Here is a 13,107-nt window from a genome sequence, read left to right as displayed (position 1 = left end):
ACGCATTGCTAACCCGCGCCTTAAGTTTCTTACTATAATCAAGCGTTTTCAACCATCTTCTATCATCTTAAAACATCCAGCTTGACGCTGTAGATTCAATTCTCATACCCTTTTTTGCCGTAACAGCTGCGCTGTACCTACCATTACTTTTACTCTCTCGAATAATCCATACATACATATTCACCATGTACTTCCAATCTTTCGCCATCCTTTCGCTCGCTGCGTTCTCTGTCGCCGCACCTACCTCCAACAAGCGCGCAGTGGTTGCCCGCCAAAGCGGCCCAGTTCTTGCCGACACGACTTACAACGACATCTCGATCTCGGGTGGCCAGGCTGGAAATGCGCAGGCGGAAGCCGCCGCAGTCTTCTCAGCACTCGACTTGCAGAACCCAGGAAACATTGACCAAGCGGACCTCACTTTCCTCAATGAGGTCAACCAAGTCGCCAACGATGCGGAGAAGGAGGCCTTCAACCCAGCAGTAGAGGCTGCTACCGGTGACGAAGCCGATCAGATCCAGGTATGTGCTCTGTTGTGCAGACTGAACGACACGACTAATACCGAGCCAGAATGGAAAGATCAAGAACAAAGTCTTGAAGCTCATGGCTACTGTTATCAAGCTTCAGGCCCAGGCAGCTCAAGGAGACGACAATGCTGATCAGCTTGCGGAGGAAATGACGAAGCTCCAAAACAACATAGACCAGGATACCGCGGCTGCTGGCCAGGTCTCTATTGCTGAGCCGTTCGATGCTACCATCTCTGGCGGAGGTAACTAATGTGGAAGAGGGTTGGTTGTTTGTTTGACTGTCAGTATCTGGAGTATTTGCACTCGGGCCATGGAACTTTGCTTTACTCCATGCAAACATAACTAGCTGCTTTGTGATATACCTACTACTGCAATTGCGAAAATTTCGCATTCTTCACGACATGCGTGTTTACTGTCCACTCTTTTCAGAAGTTTCATCCCGTCTTTTACATCTTTCAAGGTTCACTTGTGGTCTTTCTGAACGTCCCCAGGTACGGCCAGTATGGGTTCTAGGGCATCGCTTGGCGCGCAACTTGCGCGGGACTTGAAGAAGTGCCGAGCCTCGGAACGGCGTCGGCCTCGCGTCATCGCATGTTCGTCGACGTTAAATACTCTGAGCCTCAAAACGGCGCACTGCACCTTGACACCCATTGATGTTCGCAAAGCATTTGTTCTTCGTCTCGTAATCTTCGCGCACCATCTTTTGTCCTAGTGTCATTGGCCATCCGTACACCATGTCGAAGCTATCGCCGACGCTCAAGTCGCTCATCAACGCCGCGCACTCGCGCCCAGGTCCCGTACCAGCACCACCGAGGATCCAGGCTGTATACAAACGAATAGAACAAGAGGCCACGGAGCGCAAGCTGGGTCGGCCATCATGGCTGGGCATTTCCACGGCCGCGACCATGACGATGAACTCGCCCGAGTCCATGGTCGCCCTATACAACAGCTCCACTGCATCCAGACCGGAGGACGAAGGCGTTGCGACAGCGGAATTCATGCGCGAAATTGGCCTCAAGTGCATAGGCTTCAATGGTGTAAGCAGCCAATTTCACAAGAGCGACAGCGCCGTGTACTAAGACAGTGTTCAGATCCCACGCACAATCAACATGCTCAACGCCTTCCGCGCCGAACTGCCTTCGTCCATCGCTTCCAAGCTAAACACCAAACCTACGCGCTTCCCAGATCCCTCCAACATCGAGCACATCAACAAACGCGGCCGCGCCCTCTGGGATGCCATCTACCGCCCATTAGAAACCAAACTCGAACACAAGCTCGGCGACGCGCATCCAGACCTGCCCGTCTTCATTATCAATAGCGAATACGGCGGCCTGTTCACAGACCCTCCCCGCAAGGAAGGAGCTACTGTGGGGCGCATGACAACCAGCCTGATTGCTATCACATGTTTAAGGGCACAACAAGGAGTGGGACCACAGGTGCTCAGTCATGTCTTTGGGCTGAGGAAGGCTTGGGAAGATGGCACCTGGAAACAAGAGCCCGAAGCCGGAGAAGAGGAGGGAATCAAGTGGCTGGTCAGTGATGAAGGATGTACATGGGTGCTGCAGAAGGTCGATGAGCTTGTTGAAGCCCTCGGCGGAGGACAGGGAAGCACATTTGCGCCCATCAAATCCAAGTTATAAGACAGTGTGGGGTACACTGAGAAATGCAAAGATGAGCTGCAGACAAGCTCTTAGTGCAATGGGTATGAGGAGCTGTCAAGCATCAACAAGGTGATGGAGACAAGAGACATCTTCTGGACATGGCTTCGAACGTCAAGCCGTCCCAGGATCCTGGTCTTGGTGGCGTACCAACGAAGAATATGCTTTAATACATTTCATATGCTGCCGCGTGCAAATATCCGTCGCGCATCCGCGCAGTCCGGTCGTTCGATAGTACCGAGTTCCTGGTAGAAGTCGACCGGCTAATATATCGCTACGCGTCGATGGTTCAGCCGATCTACGCTTATCTCCAAGCCTTTCCCCGCTAACCATCCCGCAAAGCTTGACTTCAGCCCCGCCTTCTCCGACATGCTGGCCTAGCGCATGGTCCTATTCGAAGGCTTACGTCCGAGACCCGAGGGTTTCTCACGTCACTCCGTAAGACTCACGGGCTGGAGACTACGATGTTCCCAGCGATTTACCCTAGCTCGTACCGGTTGGATAAATGAAGTGTATCATGATCATTGCGTCGTCATCAATAACAACGCGTACAAGATTGTCTCGATTTGTATTAGGAGGCTTGAAATGGCCGATGAGACACGATGTATAAAAGAAGCTGCCTAAAAGGCATCGATCAGGCGTTTATTGGCCAAGCCGTTCGAACGAAGCGACGATGGCGACGACATTCCTACTGCCACTACTCTATGCCAGCGGAGCTTGCGCTCAGTATGTCCCCGTGCCGTGGGCATATACACAAAATGAGCCTCCTGTTAAGGTCACCGTTGACGCTACTGTTCGACATCAAACGATGATTGGGGGTGGCTGCTCGGGAGCCTTTGGTGTCGCCTGCGATCAGACCGGATCCCGAGGACTCTCGCCTTCAAACCAACAGCTTGTTAGCGACTACTTGTTCAATGAGAATCTTGGGGGTCTCTCCGTCTTGCGCAACCGCGTCGGCTCGAGCCCTACGGACGGTATTCTCGGCAGTTGTCCTACAACCCCATCAGCACCGGCCAATTATTCAGGTCTGGGAACAAACGATTCCACCGCCGATAGCTGCCAGCTCAAGCTCACCCAACAAGCTTTAACAGCCAACCCAGATCTATTCATCTATGCAGACGCTTGGTCTGCCCCGGGTTGCTTCAAAACCGATGCCACAGACAAAAATGGCGGACTGATCTGCGGTGTGCGCGGAACCAACTGCACTCACGACTGGCGACAAGCATATGCTGACTACCTTGTGGAGTACGTTAGATTGTATGAAGAGAAGGGCATCAATGTCAACTTGATAGGTGCTTACAACGAGCCCGATTTCAATCCCGTCACCTACGCTAGCATGGACTCCGACGGATACCAAGCTGCCGACTTCCTTAAAGTTCTCTATCCTACAGTCAAGAAATACCGCGAAGACTTGCAGGTGTCCTGCTGCGACGCTACTGGTGCTCGTCAAGAACGCAATCTTCTTTATGAACTGGACCAAGCTGGTGCCGGCAAGATGTACGACATTGCGACATGGCACAACTACCAAAGCATGCCCGAGCGACCTTTCAATACTCAAGGTCAGCCAAATATGGAGACCGAGTGGTCAGACGGTAGCGGTTCGTTCAATACTACCTGGGACACGACGGGCCAGCTGGCGGAAGGTCTACAGTGGGCGATCTACATGTAAGTCATATAGACAATGCACTCCCTCTTGATATAGTCAACTGACTGTGGCAAAAGGCACCAAGCCTTCGTGTACAGCGACACTTCTGGATATCTCCATTGGTGGTGTGCGCAAGACAATCCCGGAAACACAACAGGCAGCGATGCCATTCTCGTGCGTCTTCGAGGTAACACCTTCGAGGTATCTCGCCGTCTCTGGGCCTTCGCCGGCTACTTTCGTTTCGCACGTCCGGGTTCTATTCGCATCGATGCTATCAGTCCTGCTGAGAATCTCAAGGTCACCGCATTTGAGAACACGAATGGCACGCTGGCTATCCCTGTTATCAATGAGGCGCACTACGAAAGACAAGTTGAGGTTAGTATCAAGGGCTCTAATCTCACGATGAGTGTCGCGAATGCGTATTTGGCGGACAACGAACACAACAACACGATGGTCGGGACGTATGGGGTCAACGGGTCAGTCTTCATAGCTTCAATTCCGCCGAGGAGTATGACCACCTTCTTCTTGGAGTAGGATACGTTCCTAGATGCCTCAATCTTAGCCTAGTCCAATAATATTGTCCTCCTGCCAAACGTCACTGGCCATGTCCTACCCAATTACTAGAAGATTATTTGCCTGATATGGTGCCATTGCAACCGTTTGAGAAGCGGTGAATGCATCATTCGACCGAACTATTATTAAGTGTTCCCCACAAGAGAACTTGTATGGCGTGTGCTTAGTTTCGTCCACGCTCGTCTAGTGAGCGAAGATGGTGAGTATATCCCACCTGTCCCATTTGAGTATAAAGTGGTCCAAGGGCGATCATAATTTCGAACGCGGGATTGAAGCGAAAAGGCCATTCGTTTGCCGTGCTCCATAAACAGTATAAGCGCCTGTCAGCACACCTTCCATCGTTCACTGCGGTGCTTCACCGCCACTAGGCTCTTTCTGTGTTTTTGCGACAAATCGCTTGCTCGAACCATCGCTAATTGCGCGCAAACTGAAAGCTTCGCCAGCTTTCGATTGCTCAGCCCGCCTGTTTCCTGTACCTCTCATTCTACCGCTGATCGACTTTGGCATTCCGCAGCAGTAAGAAGCTACACCCTACCCGAAAGCGACAATGGGCGACCGTCAGAATACCACTGGCGCGTGCACCGAAAGTTCTCCTTCAACGGTGACAACCCCGGACTTCTCTCCTCAACCTGCTCCAGGATGCGCGCAAACTCCAAGCCAAGGATGTGCTCAAATGATTGTGCCTCTGAGCTTTGCAGCGCAGTTCCGAGCCGTACAGCAGGAACAAGCAGAGCGCATTGCCAGGTTGGAGCAAGAGAACGCAGATCTCAAGGACTTCAAGGAGAGGATTGTCGACACCGCCGACCGCACTCAAGCTCTGGAGCAGCGTGAAGCTTATCGTGCCGCAAGACGCAGGGAGGCGGTCGGTCAACTCGGTAATATGCGTACCCTGCATCAAGAAGCCGACAATGGATTCCAGCTACGCACAGCGGACATGCAGCCGGATGATCTCGAGGGAATGTTGGGCGCGTATAGCACCATGTTGACCACTGCAATGAACAACCACCAGCGTATGCTTGGCCAGATGCGTGCGAACGGCCAATTCCCAGCGTACACAACACCAGTTCCGCAGACTCGACAAGTGCTTGTACCGGTACAGCGGCTCCACGTTTATCCGCCGGCATATTCAGAGCATGGATTCTGCTATGCGCATAGCATACCTTACTGCTGCCGGGTGTGCGGCAAGTAGACGCCCAACGGTCTTGTTACGTCGCCGTGGGATTCTATTCCGGAATCCATCAGGCACTCGACACATCAACACCCGAGTTCCACATATCTACCAAAACCCGGGATAAGGAGCCACTCTTCTTGAAAATGGATTGGGATGACAAGTCTAGCTGGTGAGGAAAATGGGGAGCTTGGCGTAGGCGGAGTTCGTTTTAGTTCATTTGACTTGTGTTGAAGCCTAACGATTATTCGGTTTCCAGACTTGATTGTGAATGACCAAGGGTACCAACTGGGGCATTCATATGACCTCACGTTTCCGAGCTTTTACTGTTTTGGGCGTGGAAAGCCGCGATGAAGGAATCACTGAGGTACTTTGGTATGAGAGGAGGTACACCGTTTCTGCGCACTTGTTTAGGTGTGACTACGTTCCGCGTAATGGAAGGGAAATAATGCAATCGACCGGATCTCTAGGCGTCGTATTGTGACGAATTTACATTCGTGTACAGGAAGTAGTCACGCACGAAAGACTACGGCTGCATGATGGGGAAGAAACAATGTTGAGGTTGAATAGCCTGATGACGACAGGCGACGCGTTACGCTATCCTTACTTGGGCTAGGTCTTCGCTTTCCAGCCTCCAACGCGGCACTGAGCACGTTTCTCAGCGGTACCGAGTCGCCATCATCTCTGCAGCTCTCTCTGCGATGCCGTAAATTGCTGTCTGGATATGCGCTGAGATGATCACCGGGATGACGCTCGCGTCCACCACCCTGAGATTATCCACGCCGTAAACCCTCAGTTGAGGGTCGACCACGCCACCGTCATTCTTCGGCAACATGGCACACGTTCCTAGTGGGTGGTAAAAAGTGAAGACATTGTTCCTGATGTACATTTCCCACTCTGCGTCTGTTTCCGTACTCATACCAGGATCGTATTCGGACACCCACACATCTTTGAAGGGCGCGGTCATGGCCATCTTTCGTGTGTACTTCGCGGCTGATATCAATGCCTCTAGATCATAAGGTGTACCAAGGTACCTTGGATCAATAAGAGGCTTGTTGTCAGGATCGGATCCGTTGATGTGGACTGACCCCCTCGCGAATGGGTGCTGTACTCCAGCCAGAAGCGTTGCATACTGCTTACCGTAGCCAGCCGTGCCATTCTTGGGGTAGCCGGTCGTTCCTATATAACCGTCACTGAAGACGACCTCCAGATCTGGTGCTTCGGAGTCCGGACCAGTGAGTAGTTCAAGCTTCTTTCGGTCGACAGCGTTCGACTTGTTCGCGGATTGCGTTGCCAGCTGGATGAGCTTGCTATCGTCATCAAGAGCCTGCTTCCACTTCACGAAGCCGTAGCAGCTTCCAGCGTACTGGTAGAGCGAAGTACGGCCGCGCTTCCACAGATCCAACTCACTGGCCGCCAACGTCGTGTTGTACTTTAGGATATCCACTCCGAGAATGTCGGGTTTGAGCTCATACGTCGTCTGGATGCGGAGATGATCTTGTAGGTTCTCTCCGACGCCGGGAAGATCAACGATATGTTCGACACCAGCATCTTCTATTACGGACTTCTGACCTATCCCAGAAAGCTCCAAAATCTTTGGGGAAAGCAGGCTCCCGGCGGAAACTACTACCTCACTCCTGGCTTGAACCAATGTGCCGTCCATGAGAATGACGCCAGTCGCCTTCGACCCATCCTCGTTGAGTTGTATCTTTTGGACGGTAGTGTTGAACATGAAAATCAGGTTGTCACCAGCTTCTGGAAGATAGTCCACGGAATAGGAGCGCGTGTGATTGGATACGCGATATGTAGCCGGTTGATACATGACGCCAAGATTCGTTCCATTCAACGATTCGAGGTTCTCTTGCACGCCAAGATTGGTCAGCGTTGGAATACAAGCTTGGAGTTGGGGCGGTGGATTCTCGGTTAGAGCGACTTGGATCGGGCCTCCATACCCAACACCATCGACGCCGTACTGTGGGGAGCCGTTCTGGCGTTGGAAGTTTTCTGCTTTCAGCATGCTTGGAAACATGTTCTGCCAATTCCAACCTGGGTTACCGAGATCTTCCCAAGCATCGTATTCCTTAACAGTAGCACGATTCCAAACGAGCAAGTTTAGGGCTGAAGTACCACCAAGGACCTTGCCACGGTTATGGCCTATAGTCCGATTGTTTGCATCAGCCTGCGGCACAGTTGGAAGACTCCAGTCGTACGAGGAACCAAAGGTCGAACCCCTCAGTCCAGGGACATAGATTCGTTGCTCGTCGCGTCCATCCGGTCCAGCTTCGATGACCAGAATACAATGGCTTGGCAGAGCATCGCTAAGTCTCGTGGCAAGTGCAAGGCCGGCTGTTCCGCCTCCGATGATGACCTAGACATCAGGTGAGCTCCTTATGAGCACAATATTACAGCCTGGAATACATACAAAATCGAAGCTACCATCAGATACCTGACATGTCTCCGCACTCGCTGCAGGTACGAGACCCAGCACGACGGCGGAGAGCAGAGCCAAGATGAGCCACATCTATACTTGGCTTCTCCAAGACAAGAGGAATTGCCGCAATGATACTCCTGCGTAGTGGGCGCCTCGGACGGGAAACCTGTAGGAACAAAGAAAGCGGGAGACCCGGTGCATAAATACAGGCTGCAGATTCGGAAAGCCTGTATGACTCTCTAAAGTAAGCCTGCATTGCCCAGGATCCAGCTAGGCCCACTTGTATCCATCTTTGGCCAGCAAAGACAGCTCGGTATGCGCCTTACAGACACGGTAATTGAGCTCGAATAGATCCTTCGGAGAACCGCTGCTGGGTGAAGGAGATAGGCCATACCAGACATTGAGATCGCGAGGCGTCTTGCCCAGCCAGGGAAGGATCATCTAACGAGATCGATTTGACCCTTCGATTGGCCAACGCCTCGCATGAATCCAGCCGATATGCATGCGCATGCATATCACTCACACAGATACCAGTTCTACCCAGCGCCAAGGCGGGAAAACAGTCCTGATCGGTCCCCAGTAACGCTCTCTATGCCGGGTACATTGTACGAGCCGACCATGTCCATCAGGCTCGGCTCGCTAGCGCACCTGCCCCACTCCCCATGCATACAGCCATGTCTTCTCACTGCATAAGCTACCTGGGGAGCTATATCAAAACACGATGATATTGTCATTATAATGCATAGGCATGGTTACGCTGAGGGATTGTACAGTTGAATACCGAGATCCAAAGGCACTCAAGCATAGGTGAGCTGCCAGCATCGCGGCTTGAGACGGTACGAAGCGAACCAGCTACCACAAGTCTCCCCACTCGACCCCTGCAACTGGAGAACTCTTCATATGCGCCTTGCGTTCCCAGCCTTGGTCCGGTCCCTTAGAAGTGGGATATCTCGGTATACGGGTGGGTGACGGGTATCACAACGAGTTGGTCATCCGCTTTGGATATATTCAGAATGTGCCTCATTCCGATATCGCGAATTCCATTTTATAGTTCGTCAACTACTCCGACTCGAATAAAGAAGGTTCAGCATTTCGTGTACTGCTTACTGGTAATAGCTTGAGCTATGTCCCTAGCCTCTTCTCTCGAAATCTCGATGATTTCCCCTGTCGATTGCCTTCTCAACCAAAGACTCACCGTCGGCATTCCATGCTGCCATTTTTCTTCCGTCCACCTCGCCCAGCGTTCAGCATACTCGCTGGCATCCTCATTGAACCATGGTGCGGGACGTGAGCCGTGTTGAGAGTTTCCAGTACTATCTTTTCGCTGTCGTTTCCGGTATGCCTCTATCAATTCAGCTTTGATCTCCCGCTTTAATCGCCTCTTACTAGCTGCGAGTCCATCTCTGATATACTTTTGCAACAAATCTTCGCGAACACCTTCACCGAAGTATCTCATGACTATGCTTCTGGTATGCTCTGCCCATGTGCCTTCTTTGAGCTCCACGAGCTGGACTGTTAGATCCGCATCTTGGCAAACCAAGCCGACGATGAAAAGGAAGAAGAGGATGAAGAGGACGAAGAAAACGGTATCGGTCCATCGCCATGCGTTGTCAGGTACGCATGTGTACTTCTCAGTCATCCAGAGATCGACAAGGGTTTGCGGGGTGGAGTCTGACGATACTGGTAATGACATGTAAGGCATGGTTACTTAAGTTGAAAAGAAGATGCACATGTAGGTGTGCCGTTGTAGTTCCGATGTTGAGCTGCGTATTTCGAAGATCTGGCCCCACGGCGCATGCAGAGTGAACAGATTATGTGAAGGTAGATGGACAAAGGAATAATAGATGCGCGAGCAACCTTTGATGATTAGGACAAACGGACAGAGGTCTACAGAGAAAAGCATTGTACACACCGATAGTTCCTTAGCGCGAAGAACTTTCCTTCTCATGGGAGAAGCATACCGTAAGAGTTGTCAAAAAATACATGTAACGAGGTTCAAACGAGGCTTTTCGAATAGACTACAAGTGCGCGATATGTGAATTGATGATAACGCAAAACCAGAAACCACTGCTTACATATATGACCCAAATCGCTAGTCTCACAGACAAATCAGTCTGGAATAAGTCAGCCGTTTGCACTTCATACATGTAACGCGATCCTTCAACTCCAATGCGCACCCGCGGCTATCGTTACATTGTCACCTTCGCCTGATCCTCCACTAACCGACTTACTGACGAGTCCCTCCCCACCCATATGACCCATACTGTCACCAGAGGTGATTCCCCCAGTCCCGTTCTGGGTATCGTCTACCTCCACGTCTGTCGGTGAGTGGTAGCCAAGAACAGCCTCACCAAGTCTAGCATCTTCCCGAATCGCGCTTATGCTTATAGCCGGTAGTTTCACGTTAGGACGGCCTTGGGAATACCCTGCTCGCGGTGATGGTAACGCGCGCTCTCCCTCCGATGAAGGCGACCCCCCACTTCCGACGAGCGATGGCGTGGCACCGCCGCTTTCATAGCCTGCGGTGTCTGTTGTGTTGCTTAGATCGTGAGAGGGTCCAAGTGAGGAGTGTCTGACCGACTGGGTTGATCCGACGGATGGTGGAATCCGGGATGATTTGTTGTGTTGGTGGCCTCGATCACTAGCGCTGCTATGCTCGGTGCAATCCGTACGCTTCTTAGTGAGCTGGCGGCCGTGTAGGACGTAGAACCACTCATTGGCGTTGAGTGTCTTTCGAATCTCTTGTTTATCATCCTTAAGACTAAGCCTTTCTTCAGCAGTTGCCATATCCTTCTCGTTGAAGGAAAAACCTGCGTGTTCACTCGATCCACGTTGGCTAAACTGTCTGTCAGAACGCCTTTCTGGACTACACTGCTGCTTTGCCAGATAGACCATGCGATCTTGATGTGGTCTCCAACGCGGCCCTTTCAGTGCCTCTTTTCGGATAGCTTCGCTAGGACTGGGACTTGCTTCCTGGTCAGCAACGGCTTGGTGCGCTTCGTCTTTTTGAATCCATTCGTTATAACATTGTGTTACGCTTTGGAGTAGGATATCAACATCTTCCGTCTCAGATATCAGTAGACCACTCTGCTGACGTGGCCTATTCTTGAGGTATATACCTGACACATCCAGCCTCACGGCAGCCGCAAAGTGGCTCACAGCAGCACCCCAATCGCGCAAACCACCGCAACCGCGTCCACACCAGTATTCTGAACGTGCGAGTAAGCCGCGGCTAGATCGAGCTTCGGCAAGTTGGTATGCTGCGACAGCAAATTTGTGGATTTTGTTGTAGTAGAACCGTGCGATTGCCTCGGCCTCAGCTTCAGACTGTTGTACCCGAGGCGTGCGCTCAATGGAGTTGATGATTGACTGCAAAAGCGTGCAACGCATGAGGTACGTCTGGCATTGAATCAAACCCATGGCTATCCTAAAGTCGTTGCTATCTTTTTCTTCGATGGGGACGCCTATCACGATGGATGCAGGCGTGATATTCGAAGTGTTTTCGATGCTGATGGGCTGGTCGCGTTCTCGATAGGGTTGACAAGATGGCGATGCGCAGTCGAAAGATTCGTCTTGTGTTAGGGGATATGGTAGATTGCTGATGTATGCACAAACGTCGTTAGTAGGAATTGCGACGCTATCTGGGGACTCATGGCTGAGGGCAGAGACTTCTAGTGGTCGTGCAACGTCTGCAAACATCTCGTTCAAACGGTTAGAAAAGCAAAGGTTCTGGTGAGCTCAGGGAAACGTGTCTCCTGATGATATAGGACTATAAACTATCTGATTGTGGATGTTCGTGCTTGGGGATGTCTCCAGCCGCGCTGTGTTTAACGTCATGCTTTACATAACAGCTCTTTGTTCGTTTTCTGCAGTCTTGCGCGAAAGCGGATGACGTTGTTACAAAGAAGGGCACGGTTTCTCAAACAGTGGCTGAACCGATGTCTTTGCGAACAAAGAAGCGTCGTACCTAAAACGCATCTCCCGACAGCAGACCTGCCCAGGCTTCTTGTAATGGCGGTCTAGTCTAACATAGCGATATTATGCTCGATGATGTCCGTCGCTCTTTGATTCGACCCAGCGGTAAGGCAATGACATTCGTCTTGCTTTCGCGGCAGCGCGCTGCCTAAGTTGCGCACTTGTTCGACGGCGTTTGTTCTAAGACAATTAGTATGCTGCAGATTGTGGGGCTCGAGGCGGAATTACCTCTGTGCCTTTATCTTCCAGTTGAACGAGCAAGCCTTCCATAGTGCGGTTTTCATCAAAGCCCGACCGACGCTTGGTACAACGCAGCAGATCCAGCTCATCATCGTAAGACTTGCGAAACTCCCTGGCTTTAGCGGAGAGGTATTTGTCGTCGCCAACGGTGCTGAAGGCTTCTCGAGCTTGGTGGAGTTGACGTAGCTCATAGTACAATAGACCACGCTGGTATTGTATGCGTGGTAAGAAGTTCTGAAGCTCAGAGAGACGGTCACAGAGCTCTACGGCTTCGCTACACGTAGCTAGCGCATCGAGGAGCTCATCGGGCCCAGAAGCTCTTAGGATATTGCTCTTCAAAAGTAAGCCTTCGGCGCGAGCTTTGTAGCTGAGCGGGCCTTTCAGGAGTCGCTCAACCTCGACCAGGGCAGTGCCGTAGTTACGCTGAGCAGTACACTCTTGAGCGCGCTTAAACAAGGGGTGGGTGCAATCTTCAGAGGGCCGTCGCAGGTGAGTTTGCTCGGTCTCTTCTGGTGGATATACAGTAGCGGTACCAAAAGTGAAATTGACGTGAAGGTCTTCATCACCGTCGAAGGTAGCAGGACGGTGATTATCGCGCTCGCCAGTGATGGCCTGAAGACGCTGTTGTTGAGCGCGCTCGTTTTCCAGCTCAGCTTGCGTAGCAAAGCACACATTTTGCAGCTCGTGTAGGCGGGATGTCTGAGCTTCGAAGGCGGCTTTGTACTTGAGCGCTACAGCCTGCCAGGTATCTCGGTCGACCTTGAGATCGTGGACGATTCGTTCAATTTCGGCGATGTGTACCATGTTGAGCGGCGGCATCGTAGTAATGCGCGAACCAATATCTTTGTTTGTGGTGGTGTCCAAGGATGGATGTGACTGTTGGCTCGGTTACT

The 13,107-nt window shown here is 51.7% G+C and overlaps 7 protein-coding genes across 7 annotated transcripts; 4 read left to right on the top strand and 3 right to left on the bottom strand.

Annotated features, from left to right (window-relative positions):
- Positions 1-85: 85 nt before the first annotated feature.
- BKA58DRAFT_10157 (uncharacterized protein) lies at positions 86-990 on the top strand. The gene is made up of 2 exons (XM_046163740.1): positions 86-518; positions 568-990. The coding sequence occupies exons 1-2, from the start codon at positions 186-188 to the stop codon at positions 772-774; spliced, it is 540 nt and encodes a 179-aa protein (XP_046030789.1). The 5' UTR covers positions 86-185; the 3' UTR covers positions 775-990.
- Positions 991-1,258: 268 nt separating this feature from the next.
- On the top strand, positions 1,259-2,164 carry BKA58DRAFT_305979 (uncharacterized protein; the record flags this gene model as incomplete). Its single annotated transcript, XM_046167086.1, has 2 exons — positions 1,259-1,561; positions 1,616-2,164. 2 exons carry the CDS (start codon positions 1,259-1,261, stop codon positions 2,162-2,164), a joined length of 852 nt encoding a protein of 283 aa, XP_046030788.1.
- Positions 2,165-2,685: 521 nt separating this feature from the next.
- Positions 2,686-4,443, top strand: BKA58DRAFT_10114 (glycoside hydrolase superfamily). Its single transcript, XM_046163729.1, has 2 exons — positions 2,686-3,847; positions 3,905-4,443. The coding sequence occupies exons 1-2, from the start codon at positions 2,856-2,858 to the stop codon at positions 4,359-4,361; spliced, it is 1,449 nt and encodes a 482-aa protein (XP_046030787.1). The 5' UTR covers positions 2,686-2,855; the 3' UTR covers positions 4,362-4,443.
- Positions 4,444-4,826: 383 nt separating this feature from the next.
- BKA58DRAFT_10116 (uncharacterized protein) lies at positions 4,827-5,714 on the top strand. The gene has a single exon (XM_046163731.1). It carries the CDS (start codon positions 4,948-4,950, stop codon positions 5,587-5,589), a length of 642 nt encoding a protein of 213 aa, XP_046030786.1. The 5' UTR covers positions 4,827-4,947; the 3' UTR covers positions 5,590-5,714.
- Positions 5,715-6,111: 397 nt separating this feature from the next.
- BKA58DRAFT_446174 (uncharacterized protein) lies at positions 6,112-8,089 on the bottom strand (the record flags this gene model as incomplete). Its single annotated transcript, XM_046174180.1, has 2 exons — positions 6,112-7,936; positions 7,991-8,089. 2 exons carry the CDS (start codon positions 8,087-8,089, stop codon positions 6,227-6,229), a joined length of 1,809 nt encoding a protein of 602 aa, XP_046030785.1. The 3' UTR covers positions 6,112-6,226.
- Positions 8,090-9,083: 994 nt separating this feature from the next.
- Positions 9,084-11,698, bottom strand: BKA58DRAFT_396257 (uncharacterized protein; the record flags this gene model as incomplete). Its single annotated transcript, XM_046171349.1, has 3 exons — positions 9,084-9,098; positions 9,195-9,679; positions 10,231-11,698. 3 exons carry the CDS (start codon positions 11,696-11,698, stop codon positions 9,084-9,086), a joined length of 1,968 nt encoding a protein of 655 aa, XP_046030784.1.
- A 339-nt stretch (positions 11,699-12,037) lies between these two features.
- BKA58DRAFT_305066 (uncharacterized protein) lies at positions 12,038-13,018 on the bottom strand (the record flags this gene model as incomplete). The annotated part of the gene is made up of 2 exons (XM_046167043.1): positions 12,038-12,154; positions 12,203-13,018. The coding sequence occupies 2 exons, from the start codon at positions 13,016-13,018 to the stop codon at positions 12,038-12,040; spliced, it is 933 nt and encodes a 310-aa protein (XP_046030783.1).
- Positions 13,019-13,107: the final 89 nt, after the last annotated feature.

Source organism: Alternaria rosae, assembly GCF_020736505.1.
Source record: "Alternaria rosae strain MPI-PUGE-AT-0040 chromosome Unknown BKA58scaffold_1, whole genome shotgun sequence".
Lineage (NCBI taxonomy): Eukaryota > Fungi > Ascomycota > Dothideomycetes > Pleosporales > Pleosporaceae > Alternaria > Alternaria rosae.
The sequence above is the reverse complement of the archived record's forward strand: the minus strand, read 5'-3'. Positions and strand labels throughout refer to the sequence as shown.

What these genes read in the sequence shown, in the direction of transcription:
- BKA58DRAFT_10157 (XM_046163740.1), top strand. Translation starts at nt 186, where the DNA reads ATGTACTTCCAATCTTTCGCCATCCTTTCGCTCGCTGCGTTCTCTGTC. An exon ending in ACGAAGCCGATCAGATCCAG is followed by an intron (nt 519 to 567) that starts GTATGTGCTCTG and finishes ATACCGAGCCAG; the next exon opens with AATGGAAAGATCAAGAACAA.
- BKA58DRAFT_10116 (XM_046163731.1), top strand. Translation starts at nt 4,948, where the DNA reads ATGGGCGACCGTCAGAATACCACTGGCGCGTGCACCGAAAGTTCTCCT.
- BKA58DRAFT_10114 (XM_046163729.1), top strand. Translation starts at nt 2,856, where the DNA reads ATGGCGACGACATTCCTACTGCCACTACTCTATGCCAGCGGAGCTTGC. An exon ending in CTACAGTGGGCGATCTACAT is followed by an intron (nt 3,848 to 3,904) that starts GTAAGTCATATA and finishes CTGTGGCAAAAG; the next exon opens with GCACCAAGCCTTCGTGTACA.